The sequence below is a fragment of the Beta vulgaris genome, chromosome 5 (genome assembly GCF_026745355.1).
Source record: "Beta vulgaris subsp. vulgaris cultivar EL10 chromosome 5, EL10.2, whole genome shotgun sequence".
Lineage (NCBI taxonomy): Eukaryota > Viridiplantae > Streptophyta > Magnoliopsida > Caryophyllales > Amaranthaceae > Beta > Beta vulgaris.
The window spans coordinates 2,068,876-2,095,415 of record NC_079206.1 but is presented as its reverse complement, the minus strand read 5'-3'; the positions used below and the strand labels follow the sequence as shown (position 1 = coordinate 2,095,415).

The 26,540-nt window shown below is 35.8% G+C and overlaps 2 protein-coding genes across 2 annotated transcripts; one reads left to right on the top strand and one right to left on the bottom strand.

Annotated features, from left to right (window-relative positions):
• The first annotated feature begins 4,129 nt into the window (after positions 1-4,129).
• LOC104892135 (uncharacterized protein At4g10930) lies at positions 4,130-18,244 on the top strand. Its single transcript, XM_010677967.4, has 14 exons — positions 4,130-4,296; positions 4,540-4,644; positions 6,064-6,149; positions 6,235-6,325; positions 6,784-6,833; positions 6,919-6,988; positions 8,640-8,749; positions 9,387-9,452; positions 11,001-11,431; positions 11,762-11,891; positions 13,377-14,619; positions 14,720-14,794; positions 16,585-17,625; positions 17,867-18,244. The coding sequence occupies exons 2-14, from the start codon at positions 4,579-4,581 to the stop codon at positions 18,080-18,082; spliced, it is 3,675 nt and encodes a 1,224-aa protein (XP_010676269.2). The 5' UTR covers positions 4,130-4,296; positions 4,540-4,578; the 3' UTR covers positions 18,083-18,244.
• A 1,008-nt stretch (positions 18,245-19,252) lies between these two features.
• Positions 19,253-23,100, bottom strand: LOC104892134 (E3 ubiquitin-protein ligase SINAT5). Its single transcript, XM_010677966.4, has 3 exons — positions 22,522-23,100; positions 21,104-21,490; positions 19,253-20,121 (listed from the first exon to the last, which is right to left on the bottom strand). The coding sequence occupies exons 1-3, from the start codon at positions 22,771-22,773 to the stop codon at positions 19,762-19,764; spliced, it is 999 nt and encodes a 332-aa protein (XP_010676268.2). The 5' UTR covers positions 22,774-23,100; the 3' UTR covers positions 19,253-19,761.
• Between the last annotated feature and the right edge of the window lie 3,440 nt (positions 23,101-26,540).

Below are 26,540 nucleotides of genomic sequence, written 5' to 3'. Positions count from 1 at the left end.
TGTGAATAATTCTAACCCCATTCCATATGTGACATTTAGGTAAGATTTACAGAAGAAAAGACTGAAAGCACACAACCTTTCATACGAAAAGATATGCACCATTTCACGAAAGAAATGCTTCGTCAGAAAAACTGACGAACGTGGAGCCAGCGTTCCCCTGTGGAGCGAGCACTCCTTAGCCTTGGGAAAGGACTTAATTCTAATTCCAAATCCATGCCAACTTTGTGCGTGCACTCTACTGGAAAGCGAGCGCTCCCCATTTACCTTTTCATTATTTTTCTTCTTTCTCACTACGTTTCATTACACCACACCATCGAAACATAATCATCAAATATCATCAACAAACACATAACTATAAATATTCTAACAATGATGGGCATTATATACGCATGATGAACATGAAAGACTAGATATGTACATACAGACTATTACCAATGAACATGTACCAACATAAATGTACATTTATTTAATTGGCTTGTTATCCATGTGCATGTGTTCATTTGGCTTTATCCATGTACATTTTAACTTGCTATCAGTGTGCATGTGTGCACCATGCTCTATGTACTAGCGTGTGCACCATCTAGGTTTTGTGAAAAATGCCTAAATCTGAATCATAATCGTTTTGAATATTTTTTAAATTAAAATTATTTAATTAATCCAAAGACTCAAAGTTATAGGACATCTTTAATAGAAGTCAAAACTGATACATATATGTCAAAATGAAATAAAAGCAATTCTATTATGACAAAACCACGATAGTTGAACAGATGTAACACTTCTGAAAATCCTCGACTTTCACATCATTATCTGGTGCAGGTATGTGGCCTTCTAGAAGGAGGTCTATCAAAGTCGGTTTGAAGTAGAACTGCCTTTAATTCAAGTGATTGAAAACGAAGTACTGACATTTGTTGCAACCCCGCGCAAATTTAGATCAACAAATCAATCTTTTAAATTGCACAAAACACCAAAAAGAAATTCCCAAACTTTCACATGGAGAGGATAAAATCCAATATATGTGTAGATACAACCTAATATATGGGTAGTAAAACTCTGAATTAGTAAGAGATTGAAGTTCATTAGAAACAATAATATAAAAACTAGTAAGAAATGGAAAAAAAGGGCCTTACCAAGGGTGGTGATAGCCCTTGGGTTTAATATTAGAACATTTCTACGTTGTCCCCAAATGTTTTTCTATTTTCAAGTTCTGCTCATCCGTTTATATTAGTATATTTGTATAAATGGATTATGCCAACAACACACTTACTTTTATTTATATTGTCGGTACACTCAAAAGGATAACATCTTAACTATCATAAATCATTTATTAATAAGGGTTAACTTTTATTAACTAATGTCATTAGCAGTAGAAAAAACTATAACGTCTCTATCTAAACAATTCCCTCCATGATTTTCCTTATCTCTATTATATAAGGGAAGGGGGGAGCAATGGCGTCCTCTTTTGAAATGCCTAATTTGCCCCCCTTCTCTTTTCTAAATTACTAAAGGATTGTCAAAATCAAAATCGACACTAAAAAAAACTACCGAAAATTAATTTACAACACTCACTCACAAATCACTTAAAAGAAGAAACTTTACAAATCACTCATACAGTTGAGAAAATCACGTTATAAAAAATCACGCAAATCACTCAAATAATCAGGAAACTTTATTAAAACTTAAAATTAACATACAAACTAAAACTAATAACTTAGAACGTCAATACATACAAAAACATTTACAAAAATTTACTTACAAATCACTATTCTCAAGAACCATTCACAATTAATTATTTAGAATTTAGAAGTTAGAATTAATTATTATAGTGAAATCAGAATTTAGAAGTTAGACAAGGAAAGAAATTATTTACTTTTTTATAGTGTTTTCTATATATAATAAAAATTACATATATTTGGAGCTATCTTTTTCTATTATATAATAGCGATCAATTATCAAGGTAAAAAAGTTTATGTAAAATATCATTCAAGAATTAAAGTACAACATATCTCTATTATATAAGAGAAGGAGAGCTATGGTGTCCCCAAATGAAGAGACTATGTTACCCCCTTCCCACTCTAAATTAAAAATTCACTTACAAATCAAATGAGGCTTCAAACAAAAATACCAAAAATATAATTATAACAATCACTCACAAACTACTACCTATGAAAAAATTGACTTGAAATCAAAGTGTCCACTTTCTTTACAATTTATGAAGTATCGTACTTAATTCAAAAATCAACAAAAAAATTATAATATTAGAAATCATAAATAAATTCAATAAAATTTCTATTTTGTCCATAGAATTTAACTTTGAAAAGTAAAAAAACACAAAAAGGATGGTGAGAGACTTAAGTGACAAAAACTACACCAATCAAATTTTGCAACTAAAAACAATTATATACTTCGTATGTCTAATGTTCAAATTTTGACTTTTATGTCGAAGAAAATCGAGTTTATGTTTTGAAAAAAAATTCAAGTACGCATCGCGTGCAAAAAATTCTAGTTTTATATAGTAGTAGTGTGAATTCCATTAAAAAAAGAAGTTTGTTGTAATATTATGCTACTTAGAATTTACAAATGTATTTGAGAATTTGAGGAAGATGGAAAATATAATGGAACAAAGGAAAAAAAGGTGAGAAAAAAAAAAGGAACAAACCACTGCGACATGTTGAATTATACCAACATATGATCATTCTGGTTTATTTTATATATATAAATATATATATATGGAAAAGCTATATGCAGCTCTAAGGGGTAAGGGTTGTATATAAGAAGCTAAAAATGGGAAATTTGCATTAAATGATCATTTATTACATCGGTTGATGCAAAAAATTTCCATAAATTCACAACTTATTTCCATTTTAAGTAGTGTATTTATGTCTTATATGCAACCCTATAGCATAGTTCATATATATATACTCAATTCTTTTTGCAGTTTTTCCCACTATTTATAATTTTTTGTGGAAACATTTCACGTTTCATGCAAGATGTTTCTCGAATCTTGCAGCTGTTAATGGAATCGTCTATCACATAGTTTAGAGAAGAATATATTCTTCATCTAACAATGTGGACCGCATCCAAGTTTCTAGTACCTTCACGTTAATAATCTTAAACTTGTACCAACAGGAACAATTTCTTATACCTACAATCAAATAATCAAAACTCACAACTCTTATATGGGAGAAGGGTACCTCCACAACAGAGACATAAATCTCATAGCAGGGTTCGAAAACCTCTAATAAATAGAGACTAATTTATTCAACGAAACTATAAAATAAACTAAAAACAAGAGGGAAAAAGGTCTTATCACGAGTGAGAACATTCATGACAACCCCTCACAGATGCAGAGAAGAAAAAAAAAGGCACGGGAAAAGAAAACGAGAGATTAGATTTTTTTAAAAAAATTTAAGGCGATAGTCTTTCCTATAAAGCTATAACAAGATAGACCCCATATTTGGTTTTCGAACCAATTATTTTTTTAATTTTTTAAAATTATACTCCCTCTGTTTTTTTTTTAATCTATACACTTTCCTTTTTAGTTTGTTTCTTTTTAATCTATCCTCTGTTGCTTTTTCTATTTTTTGTAACATATTACATCTACTTTCTCCTCTTTTTCCCACCAATGTCATTCACTTTTTTATATTTTTAAGCACTCTTTTGTTTCTCTCTCATACTTTTGTACTTTATCCTTTATTGAGTTTATTCTCTTCTGAAGTGAAGCGAGTAAATTAAAATAAAACGGAGGGGGTCTGTTCTCTTCGGCATAAAACAGCTGAACTGAACTGAACTGAACTGAATTGAACTGAACTGAACTGAACTGAAATGAATAGTGATATGTGAGAGTAAATGTATTGTTAAGAGCTGAACTGAACTGAACTGAACTGAACTGAAAATAAGCTGGGGAGAACAGGGTCCGAAGTAATAAGTTAAATAAATACCCAAACACACACATCCAAACACAGAAATGAAAAAAACACGTTGTTCATCTCTTTTGGCCCACCAAGCCTACGACCTTTGAAGGTCGGAAATTCTGAACGTTGAACACTTGCACCGTGTCCGTGTGTAGATTTCCACTTTATAGTTGGACTTCACATCGATATAAATAAAGTATACTACTATTAAAATACGTTTCTTTCTAACAGCAAAGCATCTCTATTTTTTTTTTTGAAACCTCATTAAATTAAATAGTAATTTCGAAAGAATACTTTCTTCTTCCAATTTTGACTACATCAAATTATCAGCAACAATCTTCCAGCAATGGCACTCTTCATTTCTCACTCTTTGCGCTTCTTCCAGGTTTTTCTCTCTCTTCCAAATTCATCAATTTCTTTCAATCGCTTTTTTTTTTAATTTCATTTCTTTTTGCAATAAATTAACATGATATGATCTCAACTTTCGGAAACCCTAAATTTTTAGCTCATCGCTGAAATTATTCGGATTCCTTGATATTCGTGATTTTCTTGTCGTGAATTTGATTTTCATTTCAATTTTTGATAATTTATTTTTAATTTTGTTGTTGTTATTATTTATCATTTACAGAAAGTCCTGAATTGAGTTGGAATTGTCAAAGAAGGAAATATGGAGGTTGAATTATTCAGCAATGTACTGTCAGAAGAAGATACAGTTGAAGTTGATGCTGAAAATGTATGTTTTTGGTGGAGTATTTAATTTTGAGTTGCTTTCTTACTGATCAAATAGTTAAATTGTTGAATAGTTTGGTATAGATAAATTATCATTTTGATGAAGTTGTGGAGTATTAGAGCTGCAATTGTGTTTGAGATGCTCAAGCTATTATCTGGTGTGTGTTTTGGTTATAAATGCTGATTGAGATAGGATTAATTAGACAGAGGAGATCAAATGCTCAAGCTGATTGGGAAAGGCGTGACAGAATAATTTATATGCTAATGCACATGGACATGGTCATCTGAACTTCCACTAGAATCGTTTGTGCACGAGTTTGCTCTGTGTCTTTATACCAATATTGTTGGATTTACGCTCAGGAATGAGTTCTGATAGTATCGGATATGGAACCCTTGTGTTGTTTGTGTTGACAATGTGTGTACGAAACTACTGTTTCCAAAATGCTAAAGTTACTAATTGGATATATATAAATATCAGAGAAAGTACTTTTAATTCTCAAAATCCCCCCCCCCCTTTTCTCGCTGATGTTTTGACAACAAAAAGTTGAGTTTTGAAGTTGAACATTACCTTTCGATGTTAATGGAACAGAGAAGTTGCTTTTGGTTTTTAGGATAAAGCTGTTGGCTGTTTCTTTTCACGCCTTTAGTAAATTGCTATAGGACATAGTACATACATTTTTTTGGAGTAAGAAACCAGGGGAGTAATCACTTTGAAGGTGGGAGCTTAGATCCGTAAGACTGAGAATATTTATTTGCTTTAGTTTAGCTGTTTAAAATAATTTCATTTTCTCCATAAACAATTTAGAATTTGATAAATCCAGCTCTTGGGTTTGTAGAAAACAAAGCATTGCCTTAATCTCTAGGAGTTGCCTGGCCTCCGTATCTGTGTGATGTTCCCAGTTTTTTTTTTCTCATTGGCCCTAAATGGTGGACTAAGGTGTTTGGAATAAAGGTCTAGCTTGGGTCTGGCCTGTCGCTATTGCTAATAATACGTAGGCCTAGCTTGTTGGTTTGCATAGAGGAAGGAGATATAGCTCCATGTAATGATTGTCTTGGTGATACTTTTATGCATCTTATTAGAAATGATTTTTTTTGGATCTCCTCTCTTCCATTTCTCTGTCGTCGAACTGGGCACTCTACCTATTTTCTCTTTGGTCTAGGGGAGCAGGGTTTTGTAGTGGTTTCCCTAATTGACATTCAGTACAATCGGGAGATTGAAAGTCTTATTCTTCTCTGTTCTTATGTTTCTTGTATCTTTTGCAACTTTTTTTAAAAAATGTATAACTCTTGTAGTCATGTTACTTATTAATTTATTGCCATTTGACTTTCTCTATGCAATACTTTTTGTAATTTATGAATCCTTTTGTATCCCTTCTGTGAGATATAATTGATTTAGAGGCAAACCTTTGTTGGTTGTCTGCAGGACAATTTGGGTGCTGAAGGTGAAAGATGTGGGATATGCATGGATGTTGTAATTGATCGAGGAGTTCTGGATTGCTGCCAACATTGGTATGGAAGCTTCAATGTCTTTGAAGTAACTTTGTTGACCTGTGAGTTTAGTTCGAGGAGTAATTGTCCTCTGTTCTGATTTCAGGTTTTGTTTTGTTTGCATCGACAACTGGGCCACTATCACAAATCTTTGCCCATTGTGCCAGAATGAATTTCAACTTATCACTTGTGTTCCAGTGAGTTTTTTCTTTATTTGTTGTTTGGTTTCTTTGCCCCTTATTTGTGTCATGGTCAATGGATACTATTAACTAGTGGCAGATTTAGAAACTGTATGCAACGGGGTCACTAATCATAAGTATCCCAAATAGTAATGTTAATGTAGAACGGGGTCCTTTTTTAATGTTGAGTGGGATCCCTTTTACTACTAATTAACACTTTTATCTATATTTATACATAAAAAATTAGGTTTTTTTTATCATATTATTTTCCCCCAAGCGAGATCAAGTGACCCCTCTTTCATGAACTTGCATCCGCCACTGCTATTAATCCCTTGGATCTCAAGTCACCTCAGCTTATTTTTCCTAGACCTCAGCTTATGTGATTATTGATGTTTTTCTGAATGTATTGCAATTGGTATATTATCAACTTCATGGATCAAGAAAACTTAAAAACATCTGTACTTGAGATAATATAGGTGTATGACACAATTGGAAGCAGCAAAAATGATGAGGACTCAGATTCCAGGTATAAATTTTCCCTGCATTGTCGTAAGATTATTGTAATAGGTCCATAAATGACAATTGACTTGCGTGGCTTGACTTCTTTGCAGAGATGAGGACTGGTGCGTTGAGGGGAAGAACAACACTCTTTCCTTTCCATCATATTACATTGATGAAAATGTAATTGTTCTCTTACTTACAAACTTGTGCACTGATAGTAACTTTTGTTGCTGAGTAATCCTGAAATACTAATGTGCTTGTGTAAGCTCACCAGGAAATGTTTTCAGTTTTTACGTAGTATCAAGTTTCATATGACTTACTTCATATATAAGTATATAATTATGTATAAACTTATTGTTTTTTTCTTCTGCATTAGCCGTCCAAGATCTTTCTTTATGTAGTGGGAACTGTTTTTTCTAATCTGAAGTTCTGGCTCTTCTACATGCACCCAGTACCCAAGCTGGCACTCACAGAAGCTCTCCGTTTGTGTCTTCATTATTATAGCTCTTATTAACTAGCATTCATTGGTGCCTAATTCTTCTATTCGCTTTGCATCAATGGGTTTCTTGCCACAGCGCCACCATTGTGAAGTTTTTAAGCTTATTGGTAGATTTTATAATTTCAGTTTGCTTTCTTGCTGGAGATGTTAATTCGGATTGCTTATGTGCTATCGGCTGCATGACTTAGACACCAATGCTAGAGTATGCTTGTAATTATTTTCATTGGTGAAATTCTGCTATGTTTGCAGATTATCAATGTTTAGATTTGCTTTGTTTAAAGAATTAGAAGCTTATGTTTGATAATATGGTTGTGAAGGGTCTTTTTGCTGTCTAGTGAAGCTGTCGAAAGTATGATAGGTTGATTATCGTTTTCTGTACAAGACAATATTATTGTGGCTAGTATTTTGCCCCGGTGCTTGAATAGCTTGTTTTGCTTTGGAGCAATTTGTAGGTTGAGCACATGCTAATCTTGCTATGCAGGCCCGTCTCGAACTATATAGAGGCCCTGTGCGATCTCGTATTTGAAGAATTCAATAATGTAATAGTTCATCCATACTTCACATAATCATATTATGAAAAAAAAAAGTAGTCCAAATAAGTAGATAAACTTTTTCTTTTTACTACTTGAACTTTCTCTATTTTGGGGCCCTCACAATTAAGGGGCCCTGTTCCATGGAACATGTTGAACATGCTAAAAGCCGCCCCTGTTGCTATGGATGCTATTATTGTTATCACCTTTTAAAGTTTGTAGCTAAAGGGATGGCTGGTGTTTTAATTGTGATCCTTAATGATGGTTTTGATGGAGTTCTAAATCGTGGCTGTTTCGAGAACTATAATTTTCTTATATACCGCGAATGTTACTAGTTGTCATAAGTAGATACCTTAACCTCAAGATGTTCTATGCTGCGACATGTGATGACCATGCCAGTGATTGCCTTGTTGGTGTTTGAGATAAAATTGAGTGTTGCTGTCTTGCTGCTGAGTGCTGAGTTGCTGACTCTTTATTATGCATTATTCATCATGGTATTCGAGCTGTAACTGAGACTGATTCAAATTAAAAGTTTAGGTGTTCTTGGTTTCTTGAAACATAGCCCTGATGATCATCCAAGCTACCTATTATTTTTCAAATATTAATTACAAGCCTCTTATGTCTACATCCACTATACCAAACAAGCTCTTATTTTTTTCAGATTTTTGTCTGAGTCATATGTTTGCTTATGCCTATATATTTGACTTCTTTGTGTATGAGCTACACCTCATTCCAAGTGATGGAATGATTTCTGGTCATAATGAAGGAGATTTTATCTGATTACTTTGCACTCTGTGTGTAGGCAGTTACCTGCTTGGATGGAGATGGCTGCAAAATCCGAAGTGGATCAGTGAGCTATGAAGAAACATTGACTCTTGATACTTCTATTGCTTGTGATTCATGCGATATATGGTACTATGTTGATTTACTTGCTATTATGTCAAATATTAATATATCTATGCTGTTGACCAGGAGCTTCTGCTTCTTGCTGTTTCCTGGATGTTAGTGCTCAAATTCCCAAGGCAGCATTGATATATGGACAAATTTTTTGAGGCATTTATTCATCCATTAGCTATTGCTGTCCCGTCTCTTGCTTGATCCATGTGGGACAAAATATCCATTATGTTGCTTTTTACCCTTTCTTGTATGGGACATGTTTGACATACAGCTAGTAGCTATTAGTTCTCATTTTCACTCTTTTGTTGACTCCTTTTGGTGGTAAGTATAACCTAGAAAGTTAGGTTGTCATTGTTTTGATGACTTATTTTTAGTGCTAAGAAAATTCGAGGAAGCTAGGGTATAATGGTGTTGCTGTACTCATTTGTTGCTTAATTTTTGCTAGCATCTTTTTTCTTTTCTTTTTGTTTTTGTTTGTGGAGGGGATGTTGGACTCAAAATAATTGATCAAGAAGTGATTATTTTCTTTTCTCATCTTTGTCATAGAGTTTTGGATTGTTCAAAGTTGCTTCTTAGCAGTTATGTTGCTGAGGTCCACTGGTATCTGGCAGTTCGAAATTATGTTCTGACATATGGACTCACATGGTGGCAGGTATCACGCTTTCTGTGTGGGATTTGACCCTGAAGGTACAGGTGTAGATACATGGTTGTGCCCTAGGTAACTTTCTAATACAAATTCATCCATTTCATCATCAAATTAACTTAAGAGTGTTTTTTTTAGTGTGAACTGTGTTGCTTGACTTTTATGTCAATGACTGTTTCCATATGCACAGTCGTATTCTGCTTTTTTAAGGCACCCAGCATAGGGTTGGCTATGGATTCAGGGCCCTACTTGGACCTTACCTGCAGGTCTAAATTTTTTCATACCCAATGGGGTCCTGATACGGTCTGGGTCTAGGTCTAGGTGCTAACAAAAAAACAATTATAGCATATTCATAACCCTATGCAAAGACCTCTTTTCATTGAGGGGTTCCCCCAATTTAGAGCTTCTCTTACTCTCTAGTCTGAGTAATTCAGCAGCTCATCAAGTCACCACCAAGCTGATGGTTGAGTATGTTTGTATGGTTGCTCAAAGTTTGCTGATGTGCTTCATTCAGTTTCAATTAATGGTAGACATTTTGCAGTTTTCACCTTCAGGGACAATGGTGTATCTGCAGAGTTTGCCTGCTGCATTGTTTTGTATCAAGTAGGGATGGCAATCCAGTCCGGATCCAACCCTACTTCGCTCCGAACTAAAGGAAAAAAATTCGAGTCGATTCCGACAAAAAAATCATCCGAATCCGACTCTGTTTGAAAAGTCCGGCTCTCGCCTCTCAGTCGGAGTAGGGTCGGAGTTGGATCCCATAAAAAAATCCCACATCTGATTCTGACTTTAAGGCAATTAAGCCTTTTTTTTATTTATAGTTATGTATTATGTATGTATAATCTGACTAGTACTTTAAGAAATCGTATTATTTGAGATTTTAACATTGAAGAAATGATTGTTAAAAATAATAGTAATGTTTAGATTATTTGTACTATATATGGTTTCTATATGATTATTAAAATATAGTACTCCCTCCGTCCCATAATATAAGTCCTGATTCTGTTTTTACGCGGGAATTAAGGTTAAATGGAATTTTGTTGTATTTGAATAAAAAAAATTATTTTTATTGAGAAACACTTGCATTATTTTTTTCTTTTTAACAAAAAATAAAAACTGTCATTTAATGTTGCATAGTTTAATGTGTAGAGGAGTTCAATGGGTAAAAGATTTCATTTTGTCATTAATAATGGTGCATTGGAAGCTGAAATTATGATGACATTTTGGGAATTAAACTATTTTCATGGGGGTATTTTGGGAATAATTGTTGATTGAAAATAGAAATAAGACTTATATTTTGGGACACCTTATAAGGAAACATGACTTATATTATGGGACGGAGGGAGTAATAATTAGTTTATTTGTATTATAGAAGATTTTTCTATGGAATAAATGGGGCGGAAAAAAAAGTCACATCAGAGTCGGATGTTAGGATTTTAATTCGGGTCGGAGTCGGATGTTGGGATTTTAAGTCGGATCGAACTCGAATTTTCGGAGTCGGACTCAGATTTAAAATCCGACTTCTTGTAGGGTCAGAGTCCATTATAGCTAAGTGTACTAAGTGACTTGCTTTAAACACTTTTTATACTGATGACTTTTGACTCCTTTGTCACTTTGATGTAGATGTTTAGTTAATGAAGCAGGCCAGGCGGCAGATCTGAAAGAAATGTATGATACTGAAAAAGTCTTCAATAATCATCATCTTGTTGACACATCTTCTGGAAAAGTGTCCGTAACTGTTGCTGATACTGGAGAAACAGCTGTGGTAGTCTCACGGATTAATGGTGAAATTGCTGACAATGAACCAATTATGAATTGCCTGTTCAATGAAGAACTCACTGATGATTGTAAAGTTGAGAAATCCTTGCTGGCCCGTGAGTGTTGCTCATCAGAGATGAAAAACTCGTTGGATCAAGGGATTACCACTAACCAACTAGAAGCAAATGTTCCTTCTGCTACGTTTGGGGAATGTGTTGTAAAAAGTGAGCCAGTCGAAAGCGAAACAAGAATGTCTCTTGACCTGGGGCTATCTTTTGCTTCTTCTACCTTATCTGGTAAATGTACTAATTATGCATTATACTTCCTCTGTTCCAAAATACTTGCAATGCATTCCTTTTTAGGATGTTTTGACATACCTGCAAGTTGCAAGATTACCCTATGGTTGTGGGTTCTTTCTATTTCTGTCCTCACCACATGGGGTACTTTTTTTTTCATTTCTCTCTTCTTAGTAGATCTGCTCTTTTCTTTAATCTCCACTGGAGCACCCTTGTTGCAACTAGCGAGTATCAGAGAACAGAAGAAATTTTTTTGAGCATATAGTCATCGAGAATACTCCTGAAATTCTGTCATTGACATTGACTTTTTCCTATTTAATGTTGTGAAAGATGACAAAGGTAACAATTTATCGGTGCGAGATGAATCTCTGCATGATGCTTCAACAGATGAGCACTTGGAAGATATGAACGCTGATGTGGCTCCAAGACTCGGTGAGAAGCGGAAGCATCCGGGGAAGAGGTATCATTCTTATAAGAAATACTTATTTTTTCTCCCCGTTTGCCTTGTCTAAGCATGCGTGTTTTCTTGGTGTTTCTGTTGACCCAAAATATTGTATGACTTCACTCTGACAGAGTTCTAGGTGTACTGTCTCTGAAGGGTAAATGATGTTGCAGAGCTAGGTAACTTTATCATCTCAACTCCAATACAAAGCATGATCATTCAACATAAAAAGTTTTTCCAAGGTGGTACGGAATTTTATTTGGAAGGATGATGGGGCCACTGCCTGGGAATGTTGAGTATGGTGGTTAAGTGTAGGATTGAAGCTTAATATACAAAGGAAGACAAAGGAATCAGATATCCAAGAAATAGTTATAATATACAAACAAAATAAATAGAAACCTTCTTATAAGAGGACTCCCTTAAACTCCCATGATTAAATATCAAATGAATGATTACATGATACTACAAATGTGGTATACCTGCAGGAATGGCTGGCTTCTGGATCTTAGGTGGTAGAGTGGGTTATATTACAGCTCAATTTTCATTTAGTTCCTGGTGCTCATTGATTTGGGTTCTAGACTTCCAGTTCCATTACCTTTTTGCTGGCACTAATCCAGTTCAGTATTCATAAGAGAGTTGGGATAAACTGGTAAAACCAGGTCGAATTCTACTTGATCCAAGTTACTCTAAAATGTCACGCTTTGGGTATGGATTGCTATTTTGGGATTACAGGTACCTTATTTTGGACCAAAACGAACTTGTGCTCTCTTTCTCCCTTTTTTTTTTTTTTTTGTTGATTTACATGTCATTCTCTAGTTTGTAATTTTGAAAATTATAATTCTAAACGGGGCTATAATTAAAAGTTCTCTTTTGTAATATTGTTCTATATACCGAGACTGGGAATACAGTTGCTGGAAGTTTTTTTTGTCTACGGGCGCACAATTTCATCTGGCCTGAACTATTAAAAGTTCTTTGGTTTTGGTATGAGTAGCAGATTTTTGATATGTGGAATTCTTGGACTTGGAATTCGCTCATGCACAGCCCTTATTAGTGGCTGCATCTTGCAGCACGTAATTCTTTTGGACTAGGCAGTTAGCAAAAATTTTCTTCACATGTACCTTGTGTTAACGGTAGAGCTGTGCTTTATCTGTAATTCTGAGGCATACTAATATTATGTTCTTATTTTCACTCTTTATCAGCCTCTGGCTGGGGTCAAGCTTCAGTTAGGGGTATTAGGTTAGACTTACTTCATGGATCTATATTACAGCATCACCCAATAACACCTTTTGGTTCCGACTTAATAGTTTGGCGGGGCCTGGTCATGGATAGGTAGATATCAAATTGGTGAGGTTAACGAAAAACTTCATGTTTCCAGCTAATCATATTAAGCATGTAAAGAAATGATGGTGATGAGGCTGACAAATAGGGAAGCGGGTGATCTTAGCATTCCCTTGTTCCCTATAAACTCTAATTTGCGCTTTCCTTTTGTGTCTATGAAAGCAGTTTTCAGAAAAATGATGACTGTGGGCATAATGGATTTGGGCTTGCGGGTGCATCTTCATCAAAAAAGGTAAAAGTTCAGCGACGTGCCAGGCGTACTTCTTTGAATTGCCAAGCAGATGTCTGTTCCCCTGAGGACTTTCAGAAAAACAGCAAACTGATAGAAAACTCCGCAGATGAAATTAACGGGAAAAAAACGGTGAAGAAAAACCAATCTATCGACATAATGAGTATAGTCCAGGCAAGGAAACTCGGAACAGAAAATAAGCCTGTACGTCAAAAGGAGGCTAGTAAATGTGCCAAAGTTGAAAAAAATGCTGCTGGACTAAGAATGAAAAAGATCATGAGAAGACCTAATGAAGACAAAGAGTCATATGATGTAGTACAGAAGCTGAGAAAGGAAATCAGAGAAGCTGTTCGCAAAAAGCCGGCAGGTGATATTGGGAAAAGCATCGTAGATTCCAATCTGCTGGCTGCTTTTAGAGCTGCAGTAGCAGGACCTGTAACTGAACCAGCTAAAAAGTCCTCTGCGAGAATAGTCAAAGCAAAGAAGTTACTGTTGCAGAAGGGAAAAGCAAGGGAGAATCTCACGAAGAAGATATATGCAACATCTAGTGGAAAGAGACGACGTGCATGGGATCGTGATTGTGAAATTGAATTCTGGAAGCATCGATGCTTGACAACATCTAAACCAGAAAAAATTGAAACTCTAAGATCAGTTCTCAACCTACTTAATAGGAATCCAGAGACCAAAAATGTGGGACAAACTTCTCGTGAAGATGAAGCTCCAATTCTTTCAAGGCTGTACCTAGCCGATGCATCTGTTTTCCCTCGAAAGGATGATATTAAGCCTCTATCTGTTCTGAAAGCTGCTGCTTGCTCCAACCAGAATGAAGTGCTTTCTTCTGGAGAAAAGTGTATTGAGTCTCATCCAGATAATTGTGCTGTTAAATCTTTGGGCAAAAATGAGGATCCTGTACAAAGTAACATTGGTTTCATTGATGACAAGAAGAAGAGTGTTTGTTCCAGTAGTACGGATGGAGTTACTCCTGGAAAACTCCATCGAGGTGGAAACCTGGACAAGGCATCTCCCCAGAAGAAGATGGTTGGTAAACCAGATGATGTAAAGATTGATAAAAGGAAATGGGCCCTAGAGGTTCTTGCGAGGAAAACTGGTTCTGGTGCAACAAATCCAATGCATCAGAAACAAGACGATGCTGCATTAAAAGCAAGTTATCCTTTGTTGGTATGTCATTTTCTCTTTTTGTAGTTAGTCTTCTGTTATCCATTAGAAACTTGTTGCATTCTTGTTCTTATGAAATTCTCTCGTTTTGTTTATTGAGCAGGCTGAATTACCAACAGAGATGAGACCCAAACTAGCACCCACTCGTCAGAATAAGATTCCTGTTTCAGTTCGGCAGGTATTACCTCTCACTCCTGAGCAACAACACTATGTTATCAGGATAGCTTCACATGCTAGTTCTCCTCTATTTTAGGCATAAAATTGGATAAATATATTAAAAGCAACGGGAACTCTTAGGTATATATAGTTAAAGCACCCCCCTGATAAGCTTGTGACTCGTCAGAACATGAAAATGCCTAACTCTAAGGTTTGCCAATAGTCAACAACAGTAGCATGTACTTCAAGTTATAGACATCAATGTGATATTTACAATGACAAAATGAATCTGGTGAATATAAAGAACCAGACATTCAAATGAATGAAAAATGAAAAGCGAAGCTACTGAAAAGGGCTTGAGCCTTTATCATTAATACAGTACCGCTAATAGTTGTGAAGGCAATGCCCATGCCACGGGATGTAGCAATGCACATATTGTGCTCTCTATAATCTATATCATACTTTTCTCCATGTTACTTTATATCCTACTTAGTTACAGGTTCTGTTTAAGAATTAGTAGTCTTTTAGAGAGGAGTGGCAAAACTAAGAATTATGCTGTAGTACTGTACCATATTGAGGAAACCCAGCATCTAATATATTCAATAATCAATAATTAAACATATGGGCAAAATTGTAGCCCATCACGTGTCCCCCCCCCCCCCCCCACCACCACCTTCCTTCAAATGCTTACAAACATTCTTTGAAAACTCGTCTCTACTCATAAAATTAAAAAATGTGTGTAAGAAGTCTCATATTCTTAACCTTTCATATTGCAAGTCTTATCCAACCACCAAGCTAAGACTCTTGTGACATTTTGCAGCCCCGAACAACACATTCTTTTGCCTTATTAAATCTAGGTGCATCGCCCGGGCCCAACAACTGATCATCTTCTATGAATTGGATCGAGGGAATATAGTAGATTCTTGTTTTGCATCAAGTGATTCATTGGTTAAATGACATAGAGAAATTGAATTGCCTAGAAATGCAACCACGCCTTTCTGTTTGTTGTTAAGATTTATCTGCAGCCGCCTATATGGTGGGACATGTTGTTCGGTTTCTAATTTCTACTTGTGCTTTCAAACTTATAATGCTGTAAATGTGGAATTGGGTGGTATGAACTCACGACTCATTCGAAGCTTGGGAAGGGTAAATTGGGGGGTTTCTGAGTAGCACCTGATGTTCTGACTATAGCACGTGCAATGATTCCAGAAATACAATGTATTTTTTAACTTACCATTTTATAGACTATAATACCTACATTGAGCAGTGATGGACTTCCGATTGTCAGGAACTTCCAGTAGGCTCAATCTATGACACCATTGCTCCCGCATCTTGCAGTTCTTGGCAAAGGCAGTGGGAAAGATCCTCTTGCAGGCTATATACTTTTATTATGTTTCCATGCTGCACAACTAGAAGGATTTTCATCTAGGGATGTTACGCGGTGGCACATATTTGGGTCTCTTTTTCTTTATCTTCATTAGATATGTAATGACTAAATTTTCATAACTCACCACTGGACCTCAGCTTCAGGGAGATGTTTCTTTGCTCTTTGTTTAGTATCTGACTGACACAGTGGTGAGTAGGTGGGGACGCAGGGTGATCTGTGTTTTTTCCACCTTTCTGATTAACCTTGCAAATGACCCTCTATATGTAGTTGTTTCATCTACATAGGATTTGAAATTTTATTTTTCTGCTAATGTGTCTATTATAGTATTATATATGTGCCTTGTAATATAGTTGCTTGCTTGTGAGTGGTTTATACGTACAACCCAAAATCTTCATCAATTATTTAAGCCAATTTTTGATACACAGGCGCAACTTCATCGCTTGACAGAACACTTCCTTAAGATGACAAATTTGTCGTCTATGCATCGTACTGCGGCAACTGAGCTGGCTGTTGCGGATGCAGTCAACATAGAAAAGCAGGTTGCAGACAGGTCCAACAGCAAGGTCGTCTATTTGAATCTTTGTTCGCAGGAAATTCGAAATCATACAAATTCTAGTAGTTCTGGAACTCTGTCTGAATCTACCCCTTCAAGCCCAGTACCAGTACTCTCCAAAGATGACCAATCTTCAATACCATCTCTTGATTCTGACGCCGAGGCAGCTTTGAGAGCTGCTGGTCTTTTGTTCGATTCTCCTCCAAGCAGTCCACTCAACAAGGTTGAGTATCGCAATGGTGACGATAATCCCTTAGAAGAAGTCAAAGAGGAAGAATTAGAGAGTATACTTGAAATGGAGTGTCATCCAGATCTTGATATCTATGGTGATTTTGAGTATGATTTAGATGAGGAGGACTATATTGGTGCTACTGCCATCAATGCCTCAAAGGCACAAACGGAAGAAGCGGAGTCAAAAGTGAAAGTTGTTTTCTCCACTGTGAGTTTGATTAAAGTAGATAATGATCCAGGTGCTAAACAGCAGGATTTGCGAAACACTGATACACTCTCAAGTATACCAAGCTTGCTTGGATGTCCCAATGTTAGTGGTAGTGGAAGCTCACCTGTGGAAGAGAAGGTGGAATCACTATCGCTTCCTGGAGACTCGTTTCTGGAAGGGGAGCGTAAAGAGCTTTCGGTTGCAGAATGTGAAGAGCTATATGGTCCAGACAAGGAGCTAACCAATAAAATTTCTGACATTTTTCCAGCCAAAAGTTCAGCTTTGCCGGGTGCCAATAATATTGACAGTACTAAAATTGACGAGAATAAAGTGATTGCTGATTATACTCATAGCATTGTTGTTGGGGAAAATTCTTCCAGCTCTTCTGACCCTAGAGGAAAAGTTGAGGTAGAGAGGAATAACGATTCCAAGATTGACAAGAAAAGCGAGCATGTTGAGTATGTGCTTAAAAAGGTAAGTATCAAGTTATCTAATACTCCCTCAGCCCTCCATTAATTGTCATGTATACTATCTTAGTCCTCAAATAACTTTCATGTTACCTTAAATTAAAATTTTCCCCCACCCAACCCACCCAATTTATGTGATGCGAACCCAAACCTAAAATTAAAATTGACATACTGCTTTTTAGCGTGTTCCTTGTGTTTGCCTTGCATGGGTGTGGATGTTGAGTAAGACTTCTTCATATTTGATGCAGGTAGAAGCTTATATAAAAGAGCACATCAGGCCACTGTGTAAGAGTGGCGTGATAACAGTAGACCAGTATCGATGGGCAGTGGGGAAAACATCCGAGAAGGTGATGAAACATCACTCTAAAGCCAAAAATGCAAATTTTCTCATCAAGGAAGGCGAGAAGGTGAAGAAGCTTGCTGAACAATATGTCGAAACAGCTAAGAACAAGGATAATAAGTAGTTTGATAAAAAGCCTCATTTCTATAGATTGTAATTTGTACAGAAGAACAGGCTATTGAGCCAAGCGCACAGTTTTTAGGTAATTGGCTGAAGATGTAACCCAGTACATAATGCCGGGAATTGTAAATATTGGTCGCAATGATACTTCAGCATTAGATGTTCATCCTTCGTTAGATTGAGTCACCTTTGACAACATTTCAATCAAACAGTCCAAGCGTATTAGATTGATCGCACATGTCTCTTACAATTTTTTAGATAAAAGCACTAGATTCATCTTAGAAAAACTAACTATTCTTTTTTTTTTGGGGGGATACCTGAACTTTTCAAAGATATACCATTACCATATACCTTTTGAGGTGCTTATTCTTTAATGATGACGAACTGCAATGTAAATCTTTAATGTTCTCGAAGCTCTACAATTATCTTTTCAACCTCCCAGCTGGAAAAAAAATTATCTACCCAGTGGGTCAACAACCCACTACTAATAAAAATATATAAATAGTGAAATTCAATCTAGCAGTTCCAATAGTTTTTTAATGCTCTATTTTTAGTGGGTTAATTACCCACTGGGTAGATGTAGCATTACCCTCCCTAGCTCTATATCATAAGTTTAGAGGTAGATTAGTATTCACTCTTCACACGATATAGAAATTTGTAATTTGTTAGTCATTCAAGGAAATTGGTGTAATAATTTCAAACTTTAGGGACACATGGTACATTTGTGAAAAAGCCGGTAATATATGGTTAATTATTTTAAACGGGTACGAAATGATCATTGGAAAAATATTATAATAATTAACGGTAACCCCTTATATTATAAACGCCTTACGAAAAAAATGGAGAAAAAACTTTTAAATCCAATAATATGTAATACTTTCTCCGTTACGTTTTAAATGCAACAAAGGGGTATTTTTTGTACGATATAAAATATTCCTTTATTGCATTTAAAACGAAATGGAGGAAGTAATTTCAATTTCAGCTTCATTTGCACAGGAGCAAACTCAGCAGTGGAATGAATTTCATTTTGAAGCTTCCGTGTGATTCATTCTTCAGGAAATTGAATTATCCCTAAGACTTTAGTTCACTGCCAAGTCTGCCACCACCTTTTTGCTCAAGTATTGGGCACATAGTGACAGACATTTTGCATGAGATAAAATAACTGTTGCAAGCAGGCTTTGGGAAATACTTAGATTTGAATTCAGAGTGGTGAAACACCCAAAACTAGTAAAATGTGTAAGCAAAAGAAAGAGAGCGTTTCGAGATGTTAAATAGCTTCATTTTACACCAAAGAGTATGGTTACACAACTCCCAATATATCTTCCAAATCGTTGGAAGAAATACGCAGTTGACATCCTAAATCACAATTTCCTCATCTATAAACCAGAGTTGCAGAATTCGGTCCACCTTTGATTCAGCTGAATCGATTTTCTGGAGCCACATGATATTTAATACATTTATGAAACAGAAGAAGCGTGTTCCTGACCAACGTAAATATAGGCTCTCTTCAGAAGCCTCTCTCATCAGCACAAACACTTCCATCCGTCGTCTATCTGATCGTTATCAGGACACGTGCATACAGCCAGGTAAATGACGGATTTTACATGGTTTTTCTTGTTGACTGTCAACAGCTAAAACCGTGAATATGACCAAAAAAACAGCACGCCATGTAAAAATGATCCTTTAACTACAAAGATTAGATATCGATGCTGCAGATTCTAGATTCTGTTCCTTCCAGATTCTTCCAGTAATCCGAAGCTTTAGCTCTTTTCGATCCCCACCCGAAAAAAAAAGTGCTAATTTACGATGTATCACAAGACCATCATGACTATCTCTAACCTTCCTGTGGCTATCACGAATGCTTCGTGGGGTCCCCTCCCATGTCAATTTTCTCCCACATCCACCCACCTCTAAGCTATATGTGTACCTTCGAGCATCAGTTTCATCACCCATGAAACGGAGAAATGCCATATAAACTGGAGCCCCGCCAAGCTGAAATGCTTCAAAATGCAAGCAGAAATATTGGCCAAAACAATGGAAGACCTGAAACCAAGGGAATTTTAACCAAAAATAAGAACTCTATAAATTGTTCAAACCAGCATGAATATACACCAACCAATCCTTTTTTGAAGCTAATATATCATGAAGCTATCACCACACTGTTTGGTGGTGAACAAGAGAGAGGACAGGGAGTGCGGCCCACAATAAGTGAAATTACCTCTTATCCCCCACTCTCTGTTGTTCACCACCGCACTATTTGGTGTTTAGCCCCACTTCATAAACATCTTCATATCAACCATTTGCAACTTAAGGAGACTTTAATAGACTTTATATGCAATGATCACACATTACTAAATGATGGCAGATCAGATTCCTGGACCTGTGGTAAATACTATGTAATTAAAACATTTTAAAAGCTATCGCACTCCCTACCATGCCTCAGCCCATTTCTGCCATTATAGCTAGTATTAGCTACTGCAACTAGCACATATAGATTTTGCAGCCCATGCTTACACAGTTTTGGACACTGGTTGGCATTCAAAAAGGTCTTCCGAATTTCGTGCACAAACTCAATTCGCAACCACCACCATCTTTCATGAGGTGCTTGCTCTTTGTTTCATACCAAGCATTAGAACCTCCCGACAAAAATAATCATCAAGAGAATATTTTGAAAAAATTCCAACTCATATGGGAAGGAGTGCATCGTAATCAGAAAACCTGCATAACTTAGACCAATGTTACTTGGACAGTTCATTCCAGCTAATACCAGCATCTGTACCATTGAGCACCAAATATCAAATGACATTTGGTCCTATCAAGACCATAGGAAAGAACCACAAAGCAGCCAAGCCTAACTACGAGATATCAGCTTGTACTGGATTTTTATATATACCTTAACTGAATGTAGCACTTTGCCTAAACAAACAAACGTGCAGCTCAAATTTACTCATCACCTAACTTCCTCAAATCATGGAAATGCATTTAATACAAACTATAGGGGAACATAGTAGTAGCAATTACTTACTGTTAGCATCCAGGTGGCATTGTCAACTTCCAGGGGATTAGACTTGACATAGCGATGATTGAATGTACAACCAGTGTGCATATCCACTTTATGATCATCCTTCAAGTGGGAAACCAAGTAAGGAATATCACCAACAACGGAGCATTCATAACCAGCATATGGGCAGCTGAATGGTCTAAAGTTACAAAGTGCTTCATGCTTAAGTTTACTATAGTAAGGAGATATCTCCAAGCAACCAAATGAGCTATATTTGCAAGGGAGTTCAAGAGACTCGGCCACCTTCTCCAGTGCCAAACATCTGATTTCCCCAAGTTCTTGTCTACAAGTAGGGCACCGATTGTGGACCCTTGTCTTACATTCTGAACAAAGTGTGTGTCCATTATGACACTGTAATAGATACAAATTAGAAATGTAACATGAAACCTATTCGAAAAGAATGCAATTAACCAATCACATAGATCACTAATTACCCCAAACAGAATCTGTATGAGCCTAGAAGCCTCAATTTTCAATTGATAAGCAAAGAGAACTTGCGTTCCATAGATGTTTATAAAGAGAACAGAAAGCAATCAACCGGTTGATGTAATATAATGAACAAAATATAATAAAAGGAAAGAAATCCACATATGAGCCATTGGGGGGAGAAAAAGAAGGAGGATATTCAACTTTCGCCATAGTGTTAAAAAACTTTAAGGTTTAAAGCTATCAAACATGTTCATACCCACAAGATTATCAACTAACTTACACCAGTTAAGCATTTCCAGTGCTAATCATTTTCCTGTAGTACCTGACAACTAGAACCCCCTATCTGAAGTCTGAACTACCTTCTCTAACTAACATCATAAAGTAGAAGAAACTCAATCCTTTTCCACAAAAATGATGTTTTTTTTGTACTGAGACAATCTGTTGTTGGACAACTTATCCTCTTCTCACAAAGTACAATAATTAAGCAGTATACCACATAGTATCATCCACCATAAATTATAAAAAGCTGCAAACTTTACAAAATAATCAGCTTTAAGAGATCCCCTTAATATCTCAGGATTCTCAAAAAATATTAGAAATTACAATTCACAATGTAGACCTAATTATTATAACCAAAAGCCACAACATTCGAATCCTGCTGACCATATTCTTCCCTATTACAATTTCAAGATGTGGGTATTTTTGTGTCATTTCATCATTCATGAAAAAAATCACAAATTCCACAAAACCCATCTTCACACAAAGTACATCAAAACTCATCCCACAAAAAAATAGGGGAAAAAACTTACAAATCCACAAAATCCTCAATACACATATTTAAACCAACTTAAATTTTGATTTTCAATCTATAACCCATATATAAAATGCCCAAATTACATTCAATAATCAGCAAAACTAAATACAAAAAAAAAAGGAGAGAGATGAGAGATAACCTGGTGAATAGGTGGGTACATAGCATTAGCACAAACTGGGCATTCAAAGATTTCAACAACAGTATTAGCTGAAGAAATCAGGGGTGAAGCAACTTTTCTCCTCGACTTTGAAGCTTGATTATGATTATGATTATGATTGAGGTTATGATTATGATTAAGATTATGATTATGATTTTGTGGGTAATTGACATCTGCTTCATACAATCTCTCTGAAGACGACGTCGTTACACATTCAATCCTATCCTCCTCCATCTCCTCAATTTTTTTTTCAGCTCTCTCTTTCTAATTTCCCCTTTTTTTTCCGATCCAACCCACAAAATAAAATTAAATACCCATCAACCAAAAACTCAAAAAGATTAAAACTTTCCAATCAATTAATTGGGATTTGACAAGTTTTGGTTGTTTTTGTCGGAAAATGAGGGCCTGGATAATGGAAGATTGTCTTTTGTAAAAATTTCGAATGTTGGAGGAGAGAGAAAATATGAGGAAGAGAATGAAGAGGATGAAGAAGAAAGAGGGAAGATGCTTTGCTTTCTTTGGTTGGCTTTTTCTTGAATTTTTTTGAGGAAAATAATTTTAAAAAAGGGAGGTGGTATGTTTGATTGAATGTAATTATAATAATAATAATAATGGAGATGATGATGAATATAGGAGTATAATATTATTGATTATGGTAAAAAAAAATAGGGTATAATTAATTTTTAAAGTATTAGGTAGGGTAAGAAGAAATGAGAGGGGGACACATGAGTCAACTTATCAGAAAAATTTGCCATTAAATGTAAAAATTTGGCAGTGTCTTCCCCAATCACCATTGGAGTTATGACTTCTGACAGCCAAGGCTTAAATGATGGTGTATTGTCCTCTCTAAAAGAGGTAAAGTTTTTGAATTTGGAAATTTTTAAAAATTGTTGAAACCAAATATACATTGGTAAAAGGAATTCCACTAAACCTGTTTGCAAATGGACAAAAATTGTCCAAGGATTTCTCTAAGCAAATACTCTTTTTTTTCCCAATATTGTTCATTTGTTACTCCACATGAATTTTTTTATTGACAATCATTAGTTTTTACTTTTTACTTTATCTTTTTCTTTCTAAGAATGTGTTCTATTTAACTTATTGGTCCTGAATTTATCTGAACTTAATTTATTGAACCTCGACTAAATTGATTGGAACTTATTAAACCTGATTGAACCTGATTCAACTTATTGAACTTGATTAAACCTAATTGAAATTTATTAGACCTTACTAGCCCTGATTGAAACTTATTAGACCTTATTGGACCTGGTTGAAACTTATTAAACCTTATTGGACCTGATTGAAACTTATTTGATCTTATTAGACAAAAAAATTGACAAGTAATAACATAAATATTACCCCTAACGTAAATAGTAGTAGAACTCATTAATTCTCACTCCACTATTTGTAACTATAATAGAAGGGTATTCTCTACCGGGTATTTGAGTCCATATCAAGAGAAAGGTTTGAAAGTTCATAAACCTGGATTTAAAAATGGTTCTCCACCAAAGGAAAAGTTAGAGCATTTTAATTATCGACATTCTTCATTATGTGGTACTGATGAAAGAATTTTTGGGTATACTTAGATGGAAGGTTCTAAGAATGATGCCGAAGATGGATGATGCTTACCAGTTGGCTATCATCGTGGCAACATGCACACTACATAATTTTATTCGTTTACATGATTTAGGGATTTCAGTTTCGCAAGTAGTTGAAACCATGGAACCAAGAGCTTATTCAAATTTGACTTACAAGACGAGAACAATGAATATGGAGATTACTCGGGTGAAAATTATAGATGAATTATGGTTGGATATTGGTGAAGAAAACATATTGATTGAAAAGGATGATGTAGAAGATGAAGAAAGATACTCCAACGAAGAAAGATACTCCGATGATGATAATGAAGCAATCAATTGATAACATTTATATTTTCGGTTTTTTTCACCATATACCCCTGACAATTATTTTTTTTGCACCATATACCATTTCAACTTTTGCCTTTCAAAAAATACATTGACTTACCCTTAATGACTAATGGCGTTAAACTTCGTTAGTCATTAACCCCTAAATCCTCCTCTAATCATAATTAACTAACCTAAATCTAACCCTAACCCCTAATCTAATACCCTAACACTAACCCTAACCCTAACCCTAAACACTCATCCCATACCCTAACCTTAAGTGAACCCTAACTCTCTCACTAACCCAGCCCACCCACCCCACCTACCCCAAAACCCACCACCCGCAAACCCAGCCCCACCAACCCCCCCAACAACCACCGCAGCCCCACCAGCCCCCCACAACCACCGCAACCCCCAACCTCCCTCCCCCACCACCGCAGCCTCGCCAGCTCCCAACCTCGCAGCCCAACAACCTTCCACGCCCCCCTTGATTTTCTCCCCCAACCCAAACATCCTTCCTCCACTGATTTTCTCCCTCACCCCTTCAATTTTTGCCCCAACCCAACCCTCCTTCCCTCACTGATTTTCGCAACGGGGTTGATGATGATAATGAATCTTGGTTGTGTTTCAAAAAGTTTTGAAAATCTGGATTAGGGTCGCAAAGTTTTGAAAATCTGGGTTTAGGGTCAAAATGTTTGGAAAATCTAGATTTTGTTTCGTGATTCAATCAGTGGAAGGGGAGGGGGTTACGAGACTGCAGGGGGGATGGGGACTGCGGGGGAAGGGGGAGGGAGGGGGGACTGCAGGGGAGGGAATAGGGGTGGTGGTGTAGTGGGGGAAGGGTAAGGGATGGGGGAGGGGTGGTTAGGGTTAAGGTTAGGTATTAGATTAGGGTTAGGGTTAGGTATTAGATTAGGGTTAGGATTAAGGTTAGGGTTAGTTAATTAAGGTTTAACGGGGGGTTTAAATGTTAATGAGTAACAAAGTTTTACGCCATTAAGGGTAAGTCAATATATTTTTTGAAAGCTGGGGGGTATATGGTGAAGAAGTTGAAAGAGTATAAGGTGCAAAAAAAGATTTGTCACGGGTATATGGTGAAAAGATCGTTATATCTTTTATTGTGATTAGTAACGAAAACATGATATCTCTAGTTATTTAAAGACGAATTGCAAAATATTGTAATTATAATGATTATTATTGTTAACCTTATTTGACCGCGATTATAATATTTTTTAATAATATTATAATCAACTAATAGTAATATGAATAATCAAATAATAGACAATAATACAAGTATAATACTATATATTGTTTGATCGTTCTAAACTTCCAAATGGTCAAGCCTCTTTCGGTTTTGTTATTCGTGATTCAAAAGGGAAAGTTTTATTATGTGTTGCTGGTGCTTTAGACTCGTCGATTTCTATTCTTGTTGTTGAAGCTAGGGGCTTAAGAGAAGGTATTAGAGGGGCTATTTCTTCGGGAATTAGAAATATCATTATTGAGGGTGGTAATCTGGTTGTTGTCAACTCAATTATAATATTTGAAAAATTCCTTGGACAATTAACGCTATTATTTTAGATGCAGGTGAAGATTTGAAGCAATATGAAGATGTCCAAATTCGTCATGCTTTTCGGGAAGCTAATGCTGCTGCGGCTGGATGGCTCATCGCGGCCACACGACAATTAATACTACTTATTAGTTTGAGGTTCCTGATTTCCCTTTTGCTGTAAGCATCTGTAAGGATGCTTTTGGGTGGCCCAATTTTTGGGACCCCTCCTAGTTGTTTCTTTCCTTCTTCAAAAAAATAAATAAAACATAATACTATAAATTGTTGTACTTTAATAAAAAATTCTAATAATAGCATAATCAGCTAATAGTAATATGAATAATAAAATAATAGGCAATAATACAAACATTTAATAAAATAATAGACAATAATGCAAGTATAATACTATATAATCATTGTGATACTTTAATTAAAAATCTAATAATAACATAATCAGCTAATAGTGATATAAATAAAAAAATAATAAACAATAATATAAATGTTTATGAAATAATATTGACTATTTGGACCTTATTAGACTTGATTGGAACTTA